Source organism: Mobula hypostoma, chromosome 22 (genome assembly GCF_963921235.1).
Source record: "Mobula hypostoma chromosome 22, sMobHyp1.1, whole genome shotgun sequence".
Lineage (NCBI taxonomy): Eukaryota > Metazoa > Chordata > Chondrichthyes > Myliobatiformes > Myliobatidae > Mobula > Mobula hypostoma.
Window position 1 is genome coordinate 32,936,980 of NC_086118.1, and position 18,269 is coordinate 32,955,248.

At 40.1% G+C, this 18,269-nt stretch overlaps 1 protein-coding gene across 15 annotated transcripts in view; it reads left to right on the forward strand.

The window, feature by feature from the left end:
- Positions 1-18,269, forward strand: part of rbfox3a (RNA binding fox-1 homolog 3a) — a 1,578,835-nt gene that overhangs the window by 1,086,050 nt on the left and 474,516 nt on the right. Inside the window, exon 1 of one of the 15 annotated variants that reach the window (XM_063074388.1) lies at positions 8,841-8,946. The exons of the other annotated variants lie outside the window; for them this stretch is intronic. Within the exon in view, the coding sequence (XP_062930458.1) occupies positions 8,857-8,946 (90 nt within the window). The 5' untranslated portion in view covers positions 8,841-8,856. Of the gene's footprint in view, positions 1-8,840; positions 8,947-18,269 lie in introns of those variants that run through there. 15 annotated transcript variants of the gene reach the window in all.

The following is an 18,269-nucleotide window of genomic DNA, read 5'->3' on the forward strand; positions in this document are numbered from 1 at the left end:
GACCACTTAACAGATTAAATGTTTCTTTTAAAATCCAAAAACTATTCTTATAAATGGTCCAAAAACACATATCATGAACGTAAAGGCTTATTGATTCAGGTGAAGAAGTCTAGGTAATAGTTAATGTTGTTCCTTTATTTATTAAAAAGAGCAGCAGGGCTAATCCACACATATACAAGCAATGTGCCTTAAATTAGTGATAGGAAAAAGGTTGGAGAAAATACAAAGAGATAGGATTCATATACATCTGGAAAGACAATGATTGATCAGGGCTTGCTAGCATAGCTTTGTACAGAGGAAGTTCTGCCTTGCTAACCTGACTGAATTTTTTGAGGTGATAATGAAATGGAATGGATTGTTAAAGGCAGGAAGATAGTGGTCTTTAATAAGGTATTTGACTAGGTCCCAAATGGTTGTCAAGTCCAGAAAGTTAAGGAAAACTGGCTAATTGGATCCAAAATTGGCATAATAGTAGGAAACAGATGGTTGCAGTGCTTTTCCAGTTGAACGTTTATGACCAGTGGCTCACCAGAGAGATTAGTGTTAGGACACTTGTTATATGTGATATACTGTATATTAATGATATTACTGTAAATATAGGAGCAATGACTGGTGGAATTATAAATAGTGAGGAAGGTTGTTTAAAAGTATAGTGGGATAGAGATCAGATGGAAAGTTGGTTGGAACATTGGCAGTTGGAATTTAATCCTGACAATTGTGAGGTGAAACATTTTGGAAGTGTAGGACATGTATAGTAAATAGTAGGGCACTAAGGAATGTTGATGAACAGATGGACTTATGGGTTGAAGTCCATAGTTACCTGAAAGTGGCAACAGGGGAATACAGGGCAATGAAGAAGACATGGAGTATGCTTGCCCTCATAGGTCAGGAATCAGAATCAGGTTTATTATCACCGGCATGCATCATGAAATTTGTTAACTTAGCAGCAGCAGTTCAATGCAATACATATGAGAGTTGGAAAGTTATGCTGCACTGGTTCAGCTACTCATAGGGCATTGTGTGCAATTCTGGTTGCCACACTATAGAGAGGAAGCATTTACAATGGCGAGAGTACAGAGAAGGTTGACCAGGATGTTGTTTGGATTGGAGAACTTCGGCTATTGGAAGAGATTGGATGGGCTGGGTTTGTTTACACTGAAGCAAAAAAGACTAAGAGCTGATCTCACAGAAGCAGAGATGAGGCAGATAGCCTGAATCATTTTCCCATGGTCAGGGTATTAAAAATATTTTTAAAATAAATTTTAAGGAAGGAAGAAGGAGCTTAAATGCAGATTTGACGAGAAAGTATTTTACACAAAGAGTAGTTTAGATAAACACTTAAACAGACAAGTCATGGAAATCTACAGACATAATGAGAGCAAACAAAGTGAGTGTACATGGACCAGAAGGTCCTTGTATATGTGCTGAGTCAGTTTGCCTCTTTCTGTGCTGTACTATGACTTTAAGATCAGGTTAATACAGTGTCATAGATCGCAAGCAAGTCCTTGCATATGAGGGAACCATACGGTTTTAACTGTCTTAGAGGTGTAGACACTGCAGACAGTAGAGAACCATTGGCGTGTTTCACGTTGATGATTTAGCTTTTACCTAGGACCTGTCTGGTGTGATCCCAATGTTGAAAGAACATCAATTGTAGAGGTTAATGAGTGGCCATCTGGTAGGAATCTATAGTGCAATTCCTCAGTCTCAAGTATACAGTTGCCTTAAAGTTGCTCTCCAGGGAAGACTGTTGGAGTATGAGATGGTGGCAAAGTCCCTGGGACCCCTCAGTCCTGGATACAGGAACTTCCTCATTTCCCTGTATACTGCTGCCACTGACCACATAACAAGTATCTTTGGCAGGGATACCCTCATCCATACCGGCCATAGATGTAGCTGAAAGATTCTCATGAGTGCTTGCATTTGCGAGATAGAGGTTGGAGTCCAATTTTAAAGTCATTGCTAGTTTCTACTCAATTGGAAACCAAATAAAAGTGCAAGATTCTGAGATCCAATAAGTATTTTGTGCTCAGGAGCTGTTGTTAGCCTGGCACCAATAATTTCTGTTTTCATCAACCACACCTTTATGGGTGTCCTTCAGGCACGTTTGATAGAGTAAATAGGAATGATGTACCTCCATATGGCTCAGCAGTGGCAATAATTGATCACTGATTTAGTGATGCTCTTTGCCATGCAGGTCTCGCAATGGAATGGAAGGAAAATGTGATCAAGCTCTTTGTGCACGCAGAGACAATAGGTCAAGATCAGTCAATGCAAATGAAGTCTCGTGGTAGATAAAGCTGCATTGGTCTGCCAAGACTGGTCTCCGGAGGTTGCAATCAGCATTGAAAAAGGAACAGAGTAGGGAAGAGAAAGAAGGGCATCAAACACACAGAGGCAGTGCAGAATCTCATTCACTTCTAATGTATCTCACAATATGTTGTTCTTTCACTTTGTCCAGAGAAGTTAATTTTTATACTGAGTTTTTGGTCCAGAAACTATTACACTATGACTGGCATCAAAAACATATAATTATAGCAAGTGTGAGCACCATTGCAGACAAATATTGTAGACCAAGAGTTTAACTCAAGTTTGGGATTAGGGAAATCATTCCCAGTTTTCGAAAAAATCAATGCTAGCAAGAGTTAAGTGCTTTACTCAGATGTCCCAGCATCAACTCACATCCAGAGTTGGAGCAAATGATGAAATTTCTGGGGCTGGCAGTCAACATTTGTGGCGATCAAACAACACAGAGGCTTATAGAGGCAGGCTGATTGAGGCTGTCTGATCAAAATGGTGTGCGCGCCCCTGATGTCATCAGGATGCAAGTTAGTCCTGTTGTACAAGGTAGGCAGGGTCCATCCATCTTGGATTTCACTGTTAGCTCCAAGTTAGACTTAAAATTTTGATGGGCTTTCTTGCTTTATCTGGCAGTTATATTCATGCTAAGGTTGATGAAGATCTGAATGGAGCCAATAGCGAGTTGTTCTGTTGATATCCAATAAAAATGAAATAAAAAATAAAAAATGAATGAAAGTGACAAAGTAAGTACAGTAAATAATTACTTTATTGTAGAGTAAATGGTATTGTCAATGACCTGCATTATTTAGAACGGAAAACAAAAAGACTATCAAACAGATATTAGGGTTTGACTGCACAAGAGTGCTTGCAGGTATTGGGAAGATGATTTCCAACTTGTATTGTTGCATGGGACTCTTAGAGTGGGAGTAGTCCACCATAATCTTGGCTTAAGCACTACACTTTGGACTCAGGGTTTTTTTTAATCACTGACCCAAGAATGTCACTCTTGTATTCTGCACACAGCTACATTCCATACACGGGGCTGTATGATAAGAGGCCAGTTGAATTAGCCCCGAGGGATTCCTTGACCTTAAATGATGTTACCAATCAATGATATTAGGGGTTGTTAAGAGTGTGCTTCATGCCAAAGTAAAGTGCTTAATCATTGCTTACAATAGTATATCAAGCAGGTAACTTAGAAAAGATGATGACTTAGCAGCATACCTTAGATAAAGTCTCCAAAATGATGGACACAGTGTAATAGTAAAATTAAGGTCAACATCAGCAAGCAAGAGAAGGATAACCAGATGGAGGTAGAATTTCAGGATGCAGCTTGTGAGGAGGTTTCACAGCATGCCATCAGAATCATCTGCACATCACTGGCACATTATTCATCCTGGCTTCAACACTCTTGGTAATGAAATACATTTGGGGGATTGGTGACTATACTCTCTTTCTATGCCGGGAGCCTCAGATGTTTGTCAGCAGCTCACGAGAAAGGCAGCTGGTGATTATTGGGTGACTATCAGTAATCAACAACTCACCTATGATAGGGATGATACTGATCATGTTGGTTCTTTGTAGGGCATTGAAATGTTCACTAAAATCACTACAGTCCTATATCAGTAATTCACAAAAATCACTTGGCCATGTATGGTGTCTCTCGGTGTAGATACACGGAATAAAGTTCTTGTGATGCACCTACTGGGAAAATATTTACTGCTTGTATGTGGCATCTCATTTTTTTTCAGGCAGGGGATATTTCAGAAAACACTAACAGATTCACAATAGAGCTGCCTGGGCAGTACTGATGGTGGAGATTGCCACAGGAGGAAGAGTAAGATGTCTGGCTTTGAGTGGTATATGGCACTTCAGGTCACTGTAAAAAAAAGTATGTATTCATGGTGTGCAACGTTCTGAGTGATGGCACAAAGATTACACTCATTCTGCTCCTACCATTGTGCACAAATGGCACTGACTGGAGAATTTAGCCAGCCCTTACCCATTTTTCCATACCGATCGATCGGGTGCTGTTCTTATTGGCTGCTGGCTGATTCAGTCACAAACACTGGATGAATCTCTTTGAGATGCAAGATATCGTAAGGTAAACTACTGTATGTTTGGCGGTTGTGACCATTGCAATGAAACTCTTCGAACTTCATTGGCTGAAGACAATGTGGTGCTGTAGAGTGCAGAGTAGTTTCTACTGCATTCACTTGTCACTGAATTTGTGCTACTCTTCTTTGGTGGTTCTCATACTTTCAGACAGTGCATTAACTCATTCTGTCATATCCTCCCATGCATGAGATGAATAGGTCATGGTTGTGTAATTCGCTGACCCAAATATTTCCTGTGGAGAACCAGCATTTCATCTTTAAGAAATAGTGCCACAGAAGGCGTAGTGGTTTTCTGGTGCTTATTGCAGCCAAGATGTCTGGGGTTACTCTGTTTTCTTTCAGCTATTTCAGTGGTCACAGCAAGTTTTTATCACAATCATTAGCACTGTTAAAGCACTTAGTAAATGCTTCGTGGTCCCTCATGTTCAATGGTGTTCTTTTTTAACTGCTAACCTGAGTCATAATGAGTTCACTTATTGTCCAGCGGAGTGCTCAAATCACATTCATTTACGTGCTATGTTAGCAAAATTACTGGAAACAATGCCACAAGTGAATCAATTAGCTCTTGAGGTCCAAAGGCCAACTGAGCAAAACAACTTCATCTATATTCAGGGTTCCTGAATGTCTAAAAGGTATGCATAGATTAGAACAACACTCAAAGGACTGGATAACTCAGTGGGTCAGGCAGCATCTAGGGAGGGAAATGGATTGTTGGTGTTTGAGATCAAGACCCTTTACTTGGACTGGAGGAATAACTTCAGTAGGCAAACCTTGAAGAGACCTCACAGTGGAGCAGTAAAATAGAGACACAAGACAGGGCGGACGCTGGAATTTGCAGCAATGCACAGAGACCAAATGAAGGGTCTTGACCCGAGACACCAATTATCCATTTCCCTCCATAGATACAGCCTGGCCCACAGGGTTCCTCCAGCACTTTGTATGTAGCTCCACGTTCCAGCATCTCCAGTTCCTTGTATGTGCATGGATCAGAAATGGATAACAACACTGTCATCTGCAGTCCATGGGAGAAGTTTTACCCTCTTGGCATACCCTGCATGATCCTGGTGCACTCAAGAACCAATATGCTTAAGTTTCTAGATTAGAGAGGCTGGGCGGCCATCACTTAGCATGACCTTGCAGTGACACTATTCACTTGCACCACCTTCTCTTCTTCCTTTTGATACCAACAATAATACTCTTAGATGGAAATTTCTTCTGTAATATCTGCTAATTATATAATATTTTCAAGCCATCCTCATGGAATTGACATTGGTATTGGTTTATTATAGTCACGTGTACCAGGATACAATGAAAAGCTTGACTTGTATACTTTTCATACAGATCCAATCACTGCACAATGCCTAGAGCTAGAGATCATTATCAATACTGAATTAAGTATAAAAGCTACCGAAAAAGTGCAGTGCAGGTAAACAATAAAGTGCAAGACCATAACGAGGTAGATGATGAGGCCAAGAGTCCATCTTGTTGTATATAAAGTCCATTCAAGAGTCTTACAATATCAGGATAGAAACTGTCCATGAGCCTGGTGGTACGTGCTTTCAGTTTTTGTATCTTCTGCCCGATGGAAGAGGGGAGAAGAAAGAATATCCAAAGTAGGTGGGATCTTTGATTATCTTGGCTGCTTTCCTGAGGCAGTAAAAAGTATAGCTAATTTAAATGAGAGATCTGACCTATAGATTATGCAGCCAAGGAATGTTATACATGCTCACATGCTGCAGAGTGCGAGGCGCAAGTGCTGAAGTGTGATAAGATGTGGGGCTTCTATGCCCAGTCTGTGATTGTTCTGTTCGCTGGAAGGAAGATTTTCTTTACTTTTAGTGATACTGCTGTACCCCAAAGTATTAAAGGTCACCTTGCAGGTTGATGCCCCAGAAATCCAGTTCAGAAAGCGGAAGAAAATACACTTGCAATTATTCAAAGCATTGTATCCCCCAAATAAAACAATTGCCCTTTTTTTTTATCTTTGGAGATCACAGCCAAAATCATAACCTAGCAAGATACACTTCTGCCCTTTGTCTGGCTGGAATGCCCTGCCCTTCTTAGCAAACCGCATAAGGAACTTGGGAGTTCTTATGCAGGATTCCCGAAAGATTAACTTGCAGGTTGACTCAGTGGTAAGGAACTCAATATTGGCATTCTTGAGGACGTTAGACCGAAGATGTAATGCTGAGGCTTTATAAGGCATTGGTCAGAAGGCCCTTGGAGTGTTGTGAGCAGTTTTGGGCCCCTTGTCTAGGAAATATGTGCTGGCATTGGAGAGGGTCCAGAGGAGGTTCACAAGAATGACTCTGAGAATGAAAGGGTTAACATATGAGAAGTGTTTGATGGTTCTGGGCCTGCACCCACTGGAATTTAGAAGAATGGGGGGGGGTGGAATCTCATTGAAACATATTGAACATTAAAATGTCTCGATAGAGTGGATGCGGAGAGGATGTTTCCTATAGCGGGTGAGTCTAGGACCAGAGGGCACAGCTTCAAAATAGTGGGACATCCATTTAGAATAGAGATGTGGAGGAATTTCTTTAGCCAGAAGGTGGTGAATATGTGTAATTCATTGCCATAAATGGCTGTGAGGACAAGTAATTGAATATATCTAAAGCAGAGGTTGATAAGTTCTTGATTAATCAGGGCGTCAAAGGTTATGGGCAGAAGGCAAGAGAACGGGGTTGAGAGGGATAATAAATCAACCATGATAGAATGATAGAGTCAACTCGATGGGCTGAATGGCCTAATTCTGCTCCTATGTCTTATGGGCTTATATGAAAGGCGCATTGATACACAATTCAGGGAGTTCCTAGCTTGATCATAGCGCATGCTATGGATGGGCAGAAGCACTAACCCCAGTGGATGGCTGAAATCTGCCATAATCTCATCCAAAAAGCCTAAAATATTTCAAGTGAGATTTTTGGGCATCCTCTGATAGGACAACAGCCTATAAAATCATCAAAGAGAAAAAATACGCCCATCCTAATATTGAAGCTGTTATTTTACATGAATTGATATAAATATGTACTCTTATCATTTTTAAGATCCCTGTCTATAGTTCATTCCCACAGATTGTTTTAGATGTATTACATGCTGGCTTATATACTCTGGAAGCTGTAAAACATCATAGTTGGCCCAGTCTTCAGTCAAAAATCCAGTGGGAAAATGACAGAGCTACACTGTCATTTTACAGCAGGAAGTGTAATATTTTTTGAGTTTATGTTCTTTCCCCACCGCCCTTGCCAAAACCACTCAAAAGTTGTCCAGATGTGAAGCCATGGTCCTCAGGTATCTCGTGATTCTGCATGTCAGTGACATGGGGTTGGGGTTGGGGTTGAGGTGAAGGTGGGGTTAGAGAAAAATGTGAGGAGAACCTTCCTCCACCAACGGGTGATGAGGCTCACCAGTAAGGTCTCAGCCAAATAACAGCCTAGGCCCACAAACATCTTTGTGACTACATCATTTATGAAATGCTTCCTTGGCTGCTTTGAGTTCTGAGGTTATGCAGGGTTCAGCCTCGGTTGCATAGAACATAAATACTTGCAATTTTTTTTTTGGTTGTTTAATTCCTCTTTTCTCCTGACTCACACCTTATCAGAATAGGGAAGGATAAGGAAGGGTTAGGCAACAGTTGACCATCATCCTGTTCAGGTGCAGAAGGCCAGACATACTCAGCTGGGTATCTCCCAAGACTAGAGGGTCAAGGCGACCTGAGAAAGTTCAAAATGCAAAACTTTGTGGCTTAATGCAATCTGTCAATTATGTCTGAATAATAATCATTCTGTTGGTAAAATGATTATTGATTAGATAATGATACTTTCGGCAAATCTCCCAATGCTGCAATCCTAATCAATCTGTAACTTAGGGTGAACCAGTTCTGTATATGCTGAACACAGTGCAGCACACAAAAATTGCTCCTCAAAAAAATATTAAATTAGGCATAACGATGTCTCCAATGGTGCAAGATTGTGCGTGCATGGCACTGATAAGAAGAGCTTGAAATTCTTAAAGTTCAAATAGTCCCAAAATATATTACTTAACTTTCATTATTGAATACTATTTAATGATACTAACAAACTGCTGATTTTCATGAATATCTTTTTCCACTTGATTGTGAATGTACAATAACCCCTGCACCGCGCAAACATTTTCTGCTTTAGAAACCCCCTGTCTTTGAATATGAATGCATTCGTTGCGTTGATCAGTCGGCTTCAAAACAGAGCGCAGAACAGCACTTTATGAATGCAGTTTAAGTAGTTGAACGGGAGAGAGGACGAGATCAAGCGCGAGAGAGCTCCAGAGATACACACACACACACGCACACACACACACACATACACACACACACACACACACACACACACACACACACACACACACACACACACACACACAATACACACGCGCGCCGTCCCGATACAGGCTCTGTTCAATGGCAAACTCCGGCTGCATCCTGCTGTCCAACTCCGCTATGCTCCCTCATACCATCCCCTGCACTCCAGCCTTTCTCTTTCTCCAGGAGGTAAGTGCCTCATTGAAATGAGCTCCTTTGTCTTGCCCTTGCTTTATGGGGTCAAGTCTTTTGTTGCGTTGGAAGCACTATGTGGGTGGGGGGGGGGAGATGTTGGGCATCGTACTCTGTGCTGTACGGACAGCGAGAGAGCGAGAGCGGAAAAAAAATTACATCGTCTGTCTTAACAACCCGTCACCACAGAGGACTGCTCGCATCTTCCCTGTGCTTGATCTGGGATGTTTTTGCTATTATCAGAGAGCAGATTTTTTTTTAACGCAGAAAACACAAGCAGATCTCGGTGTTGTGAATGGGCTGTATGAACTCAACTGTTTATCTGCAGCTGTGCTGTCAAATACCTGGGCTTTTTGCATGAGGAATCCTCTGGTGTAGTGTGAGTTCCCTTCCTTGTCTGCAGTTCCCATTGCATTTCATAGCATTACAGTGACAGCACCAGGGAAATGATAGGTGATGGTAGATATTTTAAGGTCATAAATTTCCCATTTATCAGACTAATTTATGGTCTGGGATGGAAAGGCTGCTGCTGCCTGTGTCTTCATGTATCTTCTTCCATCTGCTCAGCTAGTTTAATTCTTCTATAAATTAAGTGCTTCTAGACAGGACTCGCATCCATCTTTCTCTCTCCACAATGCCATACCAAGCGATCATTCCATCATTACTTAACCCTTTGTATTCCGAGAGCACTTGTTCTTAAATATGTGATAAACTCAGCATGGCGCCAGGATTTATAAAAATTATAAATCAACAAGAATTAAACATGACAGCACTGATGACAGCGCTTCAATGTAAAAGATTTTCTTTTAGTTTTTACAAACTGTTTAAAAACTGCCTTTTCCTTTCCCCGTAAAGCACTTGTTAGTACGTCAGCTGTATGAGTTTAGTAGTAGTTATTTAAGTCATTATTGTACTAGTCGGGATGTTTATGCTTCTGTATTTCTGCCTTCATTATGCTTCTGTGCATGATGTTCCCCTAACTTTGTTTATAGATTTTAAAGTGAAATGTGATGAGAGATAAAAGCTTTATAATTTAATGATTGATAATACAGAGATGATTATCCAAATTCTTAAACCCCAGACTAAAGACTGGGCAGCATATTGGGGAAAATCAGTGTTTTGTGATAATTATTGCTTATGGGAGAGTTAAGTTCAGTAAAAAAAGAATAGCAATGTTATTTTGGAGAGAGGCATGGTATTTGATATAGAGCCTTGGCAATCTTGTGCAGGTCTTGGTATTTTAACTGTTAAAGCATAACCAAACCTTACTTCCAAAATTATTTGTGTTATATTTGGCTGTTATAGAACACTCATTGTAGCAGGTGATAATGAACAAGACTTACTGGAAAGAGGGGCTGCACGAATGTAAAAGTTGCAGAAACGATAAAGAATTAAGATGACATATCAAAACAATAAAACATGGCGGGAGGGAAACAGAACATGAAAAAAGTTTTCAACTGAAGCAGGCGGGAGCTTTTTGATGAAAATGCATCAATTTAGTTTGAAGTAAAGATAACATTGAAACTGTGTGGAACACTTTAGCCTTTTGTACCTTTATTTGTCCAAACCTGTATTCGAGTGCAATTGAATTGCCACTGGGATGTCACTCCCCACTGTTCAAACAGCTGTTACCTTATTCCTGTTCAGTCAGTGACATTCTGCTACATGACATGTCATTTAGGTATACAAACGATGTAACGGATTTGAAATACAAAACCTATCATGTAGATATCAAATGTAAAGCTGATTTTTGAATATTTCTACAATAAATTTTAAATTTTCTAAAAAAAACCACAAAGGCAAGGAAGGCTATTTTCATTTATTGAATGGAACTCTCTCTTGCTGGTTCTCAGCTGTTGCATCATATATATTCCTGTGAGAATCCGTGGCCACAAAAGGGTGATTACGACATCTATCCTTTTGCCCTTTCCAATAGTTCCCCCACCCGTACAGAAGCAAGTGCAGGCGTAAGAATGTACTCAATTTTTTTTTTAAGAAAGCCAGTATTTACCAGTAGATACATAAACTATTCACTGAGGAAATACAGAACCCTCTTGTTGGGTCATTTACTGGATGTTTTCCTGACATCTCTGCACCAGTGATACCATGAAAGATGTCCTGTCAACCACTGAGTAACATGCACTGAATAGGATAGCATGCATCAGTACTCACTGGCCTAATATTACCCTATAGCAATGGAACATGTTTGACAGCTTCACTTAATAAAACTCCTTTCTGTGTTGCCTCCACAGAGATGCTCGGCACTTTTATTTTTTTTTGTTAATTAAAATAAGTGCTCGTAAAAATATCACAACATCAAAATAAATTGTTGAAAGTCTGTTCCAGAAAGAAAAGATTTTGAGAGCTGTTTTCCAGCGTGGGAAGCTGGAATGTTCATTATAGGGGCACAGAAGCTATTATGCTCATGACTTGACCTAACTGGACTGCGCAGAACTTCCATTCTCATGGGTTATGAAGTGAGGTCACTTGTGGAATCGTTTGCATATCTCATGGTCAATCGATGGAGCACCCTGTAGCTATGTTACTGGAAAATGCTGCAGTTAGTAAAATAAAAATTGCTTTCCATCACACTTTTCCAGCATGCAAGACTTTGTAAAATGTAGATGATGAAGTAAAGCCTGGGGCAGAACCTTGGTTACTATAGCTACTCACAAAAAGTAATCCTTTGAGCTCCTTTATTAGTTTATTCAGAAAATACTGCTAATCATTAAATATTCTGTATTTCTGCATACTTTTGCAATTCTCAGTAGTGTTGGCCACTAGGAATACACAGAAAACCCTGGATAGTGAATTTAAATGAAGAAGTATGTGAACTGTTTTAAAGACTTCCTGTTGTTGTTTGCTTTGAAGACATTAAACTGTGGCATCAGTAAAAAGATCCAAAGGCAAAGGGGAAGAAATGAGGTAATCGGGGAAAGCAAACTGTTTAATATCATTCATTTGACTAAAGCAGAATAAAACCCAATAGTGATACGAAAACCATATCTGTGTTTGTTTCTGTAACACTATGGGATTTGCGCTGATGCCACTAATACAATCATGGAGGTCCCAAAGGCATCAAGATTTTTGACATTTCAAATTAATCCTTCTATTCAAATCATATGGCTTGTTGCATTCACACTTTCAGCAAAACAATAATCCCCTAATCAATTTCACATCAGTTTTCAATCCCTGAAACCAATCAACATCAATATGCACACATTTTTTTTGCATTACAGCCTTGGCAATTAATGAATTCCTGCCGGAAAACATCATGTACTTGCAAGAGAAAAAAAATAAGATGAAAGAAGTGCAAATTTAAGTTGGACCAATATATTTGCACTTGATTTGGGTTTCTTTTGATTCAATAGATGTTTTTAACTGATCTTGAAAAGCAATGCTACACCCATTCCTCTCAGTGCTCTACGGGGGATATCCCTATATCAACAAAACAAATAGAAGATTAGATTTGAGGCAATTCTAATTGAGGCCCTATGCTAGAAAAAAGCACTATTCCTGTGTGTGTGTGTGTGTTGCATTGCAGTATCGGTAGATTTCATGAGTCACAAAAATTCAATCTGTCCTGCTAGACTTCTTTAATGTTACTTGAAAGACTTTGGTGTTTGCTTCTGGTGTATCCTTCCCTGAGTGCAAGTCGCACAGTCCCTTCAGTCTGAAGTGTACTGCTGCCAGTGTGTGTTGTATACTGAGTTTCTAAAGCAATCAGAATTGATTTATAGAAAAAAAACTGACTTTGAATAACTATGACTGAATAAAATGCCACATAAATGTTTTTTTTTAAATCTATGAGTTACAGCAAAAGCTAAACTCTGAAGAGCATTGTTGTAAAATGGTTTTAAGAGGGAATATACACTGTATTAACAATCTCCTGGCCATTACTGTACCAATTTTGGACTACAAAGATACTGTCAAATTAAAAAAGTTCAACAGTATATATTTTACAGTACTGGACCTTCGGAGAATTTCAATTTGCACATCAGTATAGCTTTATAACTGGATTATTTGAAGTGACCTTTGATTTAGAAATGCTCAATACAGTATTTAGAAAGAATGTTGTGATTTTTATGAATGGCATAAAAATGCTTGTGGGAAAATGAATAGTGTCAGATTTACAGCGTATATACTGTATATTCTTATATGCAAGTGACACCCATTTAAATATGCATGGAAGGTTGAATGAGGAACGAATACAGAAGCACTGAAACATTGTGTGCACTAGTAAAGGAATCTTTGAACAATGTAAGGCAAAATAAATGAAGCCAATTCTAATGCAGAAAGTTTTAAATGGCAGTCAGTTTTCATTAACACTTGTAGTCAAGAATTATAACAAAGTAAAATGCAGATTCAAAATGACAAAATAATTTGATTCAGATTTGGCAGACTTTGTTGCCCAGACTGGCAGGCATATGCAATGTCTAGCAGCGCTCTGTTAAAGCTGAGCATGGTTCCAAATCGAAATTTTCATCCCATCCAAGTATCACCATTTCAATTTTTGTTTGATTTCCCTTAAACCAGAAGGTTGCTCGATTAAAGCCAACAGAATCTAATCAGTCAGAAACTTCCTCTCCATTCTGCCATTAGCTTTAAGTCATTTTCATTTGTCACCAGAAAAACCTGGCAGAAACCCCTTGGTAACTCCCAGAAACTGCTTACTGCTTTGAAATGTCTCTGATTATAAGCCTATGGCGTATGAAAACATGAGCTTTGTAACTTTAGTGCTGGATAGAGCCAGCGTTTAGTCGCTTACTGTATACTGGAGGGAAAACAATTAATTGTCAAATGTTGAAGGCACAAACACTGGTGCTTCATTTTCATGTGACCAGGGGCCGGATCCCCTAGGAATCTTTACATAAAATATTATGCATTCTAATTAAAAACTGTAAAGATTCATAATTAATAGACATTAATCTACTAAAGCATGGGTTCCCAACCTTTTTTATGCCATGGAGTCTTACCATAACTGAGGAGTCCATGGACTCCAGTTTGAGAACCCCTGCACGAAAGTAATAAATAATATGACAGTTGAATTTTTCACAGACAAACCAGAATGTTACTTCCCCAAAAATTACAATTGCCATGTCTTACTGTATCCGAAACTTCCCTTCTAGTTTCTGTTGTAACACACCCCCAGAATCTAGCACACAGACTGTATCTCTTTCAATTCAGCAGTAGGGCCATCTTCTCCACACTCATTTGCACAGGCCTGTTACTCGGTCTTCTTCCTTAAACCTATCTCAGTCCTCTTTTTAACTTGGAGTTCCCCTTCATTTCACAACAGTTAAAGTTTCTTCGGCTTTTTGCCCGCCTCCCACCCCAACTCCTCTCCCGTATTTGTTCATTGATTTTCGTCTCAGTTCCAGCCCAAAAACTTCTCACCTCTTCTAGCCTATTAGTTCTGGAACACACCACATTCTTTTCACCCATAGCTGTTAATCCCATAGTCATCACTTACTCCTTAGTAGCACGTATTTTCCTTCCGACGGTACAAGTGCTTTTAACCTTTTCCTTATTTTATGCTGGCACTTTTCTCCCCCTGTGTAAAACATCATTTCTGTTGTTCCTGCCTCTTATCTCATTGCCCCATCTAGAATGGGTCTCCTTTCCCCCAGATTTTTGCTCTTTTCTTCCCCGCTGGACATAACTGTAGTTATCAATAATTTCCTTTAGTTTATTTTGATGGTTTTATTTCATTTTTCTATCCTTCGACTAGCCTTTTTTGTCTTTGTTCCATTTATTGTGATACTTCCTGAAATTCAAGCTGATGAATTTACTTTATGCTGCTTGTCTTAAACTTCCATTGACTTGCCTCTACTTCTTAATGTTGGCACAGTCTGGCTCTGATATTTATTTTTCACCCTCTTTAGCACTTCCAGTTGGCTTTTGTTTCTCTCTTTTCTCAAACCTGTAATCATGATTGGCTGTCCCTTTCCTTTTCATGTTTGGCTTATTGCCTTACTTTCCATTCCCAGTGATCAACATCATACCTTTTCGCTTCACAGGTGCCCATTCCCCTTTTCTTTCCTCTTTATACTTACCCACTTCCTTTTGTCATCACTGCAATGAGCATCCTCCCTTTTCTCAGTGTGCATCTTTCCCCATCTCTGCAATTAACACTTCCGTGACCAACACACACGCACACCCAAAATGCAGGAGGAACTCGACAGGTTAGGCAGCATCCATGGAGATGAACAAACAGTTGACATGTTGGGCAAGACGCTTCTTCAGGACTGGAAAGAAAGGTGGAAAATGCCAGAATAAAAATGTGGAGGTAGCGGATAGGTAGAAGGTGATAGGTGAAGCGAGGCGGGGCGGTAAAGGTAAAGGTCTGAAGAGGAAGGAATCTGAGAGGAGATGAAAGTGGACCACAGGGAAAACGAAATGAGGTGGGGCACCAGGGGGAGGTGACACGCAGGAGAGAAGAGGCAAGAGGTCAGAGTGGGGATTCATTCCTCCTGTTTAATATTTTTCCTCTCTTTCTTTAACCCTGTACTTGACCCTTAATTCCCTCAATTGTGTCCATTTATTCCGTTCTTTTTTTCTCAGTTTTATTGTTGTCCATCTTGCCACTCGTGCAAAGGATCTCAGCTCTTGTACACCACAGACAGGATCTCCGACTGAATTAGCATTGCTGGACCCACACTGATTTTATTTAAATCTCTCTCTCTCTTTTATTAAATCTTGCATGTAACTGTTTGTGAAGTGCAGTGATTTCTGCAAAAGTAGTTGACTAACCATTTAAGTGCTGCTAAATACTGTGTTGTTTAGGTTTTCTGTGACCTGAATAATACCATACAGTCAGTCCTTCTCACAGAAAAGCACACATGGCTGCTTTCAGACTGCTGGTCATGCAGAAAGTAATTGTTCCATTGCCTCACAAATGATTTGCAACAGCAGAGCATGTATCAATACACTAACCCCTCTCTATAATACTCCCTTCAGGAGCAATCTGAAAACTGTGTTACAGTGAAGGGCATATTGTACTGTGCAGTTCATTCATTAATCAGAAGGCCAAAGACAGTGCACAATATAAAGGTTGCTAAGCTGCATTACTGGGCTTTATAATGATTGCTACATTATTAAAAGAGAGGGTATTTTTTCCACTTCCATTAATTCCACAGTCTGCTTTAACGTTCTCTCTAAAACTAATATGCCTGCTCATTTTATGATCTTACAAGACAATACAGACCTGTTGTGCATCTGACGAGAAAATATGTAGATAGATAGAAAAGTATAGGCATTTCAGGCAGTCCTTTTCATCCAACCACAGGATATATTTATTTTTCAGATTGCACTTAGAAAATCTGTATGAGGTAACAATAAGGAAATTGGAATCAAAACATAATGTAGGACAGCTGGAGGCGGCCATTTTGGCGCCTTGGGCTAGTCCAGCAGTCAATAAGGTCAATTTGAGCTCAACACTTTTCCCAGTCAATCCTCATTTCATTTTGGTCCAAAAAAAATTTTCATTCTTGGCGAACTTTGTTGAGTACCCTTGGATTCCATGCTGAAGAATCGCAAATATTCTAAGCCCTTGGAGCAAGACTTCCTTATTCCTGTCATCCAAGCTTTTGCAATAAAAACCAACATGCCATTTTACCTGCATAACTGTTCAGCCTGCTTGTTAAACTTCCGTATTTTACATGCAAGGACCCATTGAACAAAAATATATATTGGTATGTGGCCTCTAAGCATTATTCTGGACACACTTACAGTTAACTTTGCATTTGTCTATACTATTCTGTTTTCATCTTGTTCACTCATTTAATATGAATAGATATTCCCTTTCAGACTCTTGGCATCTTTTTTACACCTTGGTATTTATAATGAATAATAACAAACGTAACACATAATAGGAAGTCCTTTTACCCAGGTCAGTAAAATCATTGGAGCCCAGTCTTACCCTTGTGACAACCCCCAAGATTAATAATCTTAAAACTTGAAAATAATGTATTCATGCCTAATCCCCATTTATTTTCCTTTAACCAATCCTGCAGTCTTGTTTGCAGATTACCCCAAACCCAAGAACCATTCACTTGCAGAAAAGGTTTTTCAAGTTTAGATATGATGCACCTTCCCTTTCTTTTATTATTATTATTGCCTCCCCTGCTGGTGATATACTCAAACAAAAACATCAGTGGTAGCTTAACCAGGACTTGTGATATGCACCAGCTGCTCCCATGGCTTCACGTGACCCTGATCAGGGAGGCAAAACAGGTGCTACACCTTTCCCAAAGTTGATAACCTGGCACCTGAACTTTGAGCACTGTGATGCATCAGGAGAATTATGTGGACTCTGTGTTTCAGGAGGCAGTCACACCCATTAGATTAACTTCAGAATCAGCCCACGGCCTGGGCTCACGAGGGTGTAACTGAGAGTGAGGCGGGTCGGGGGACTCCAGAAGCAGTGCTGGAGGAGACTCAGCCCTTGAGCTTGACCGACAGGTCTGAGATTGTTGCTGTCTATGAGGGTAAGAGAGGGGGCTGTAGGAAGGATGAGCAGCCAAACTCTGGCACCACTGGGGGTTCAGGAAGCCATTCAAGAAGGGTGAGAGAAGAGAAATGTAGTGGTAATTGGGGATAGTATAGTCAGGGTGTAGACACAAATCACTTTGTTTCAAGGATCGAGAGTCCTGAAGGCCATTTTGTCTGCCTGGTGCTCAGGTTTGGGACATCTCACCCGACCTACAGAGGAATTTGGAGTGGGAGGGGGGAAAGATACAGCCGCCATGATCTATGTGGTTACCGACAATGTAGGAAGAACAGGGAAAATAGGATTCAATAGGGTCTTTGAAGATGCTCTTAGGTAGGTACATGGAGCTTAGAAAAATAGAGGGCTATGCGGTAAGGAAATTCTAGGCAGTTTCTTGAGTAGGTTACGTGGTCGGCACAACATTGTGGGCAGAAAGGCTTGTAATGTGCTGTAGATTTCTATGTTCTATGTTCTAAAGTATGCTGACTCTGCCTTATTATATTGTGATTTCCTAAATCTCCTGTTACCACTTATTTAATAGGCCCTGGTACTTTCACCATGAGCAGCATCAGGCGTACCGGCTTATAATTTTCTTCTTGCTCTCTCCATCTTTTCGTGAAGGTCATGTAACGTAGTGGTGTAGTTAGTAGAGCTGCTACCTTACGGCCCCCGAGACGTGGGTCTAATCCTGGCCAGAGGTGGTGGGGGGGTGGAGTTTGCATGTTCTTTCTGTGCCTCTAGGTTTCCTCACGTGTTTTGGTTTCTTCCCATAGCCCAAAGGCTTGCTACTTGTCATGTTAATTGGTCACTGGAAAATGATCTTATTGTA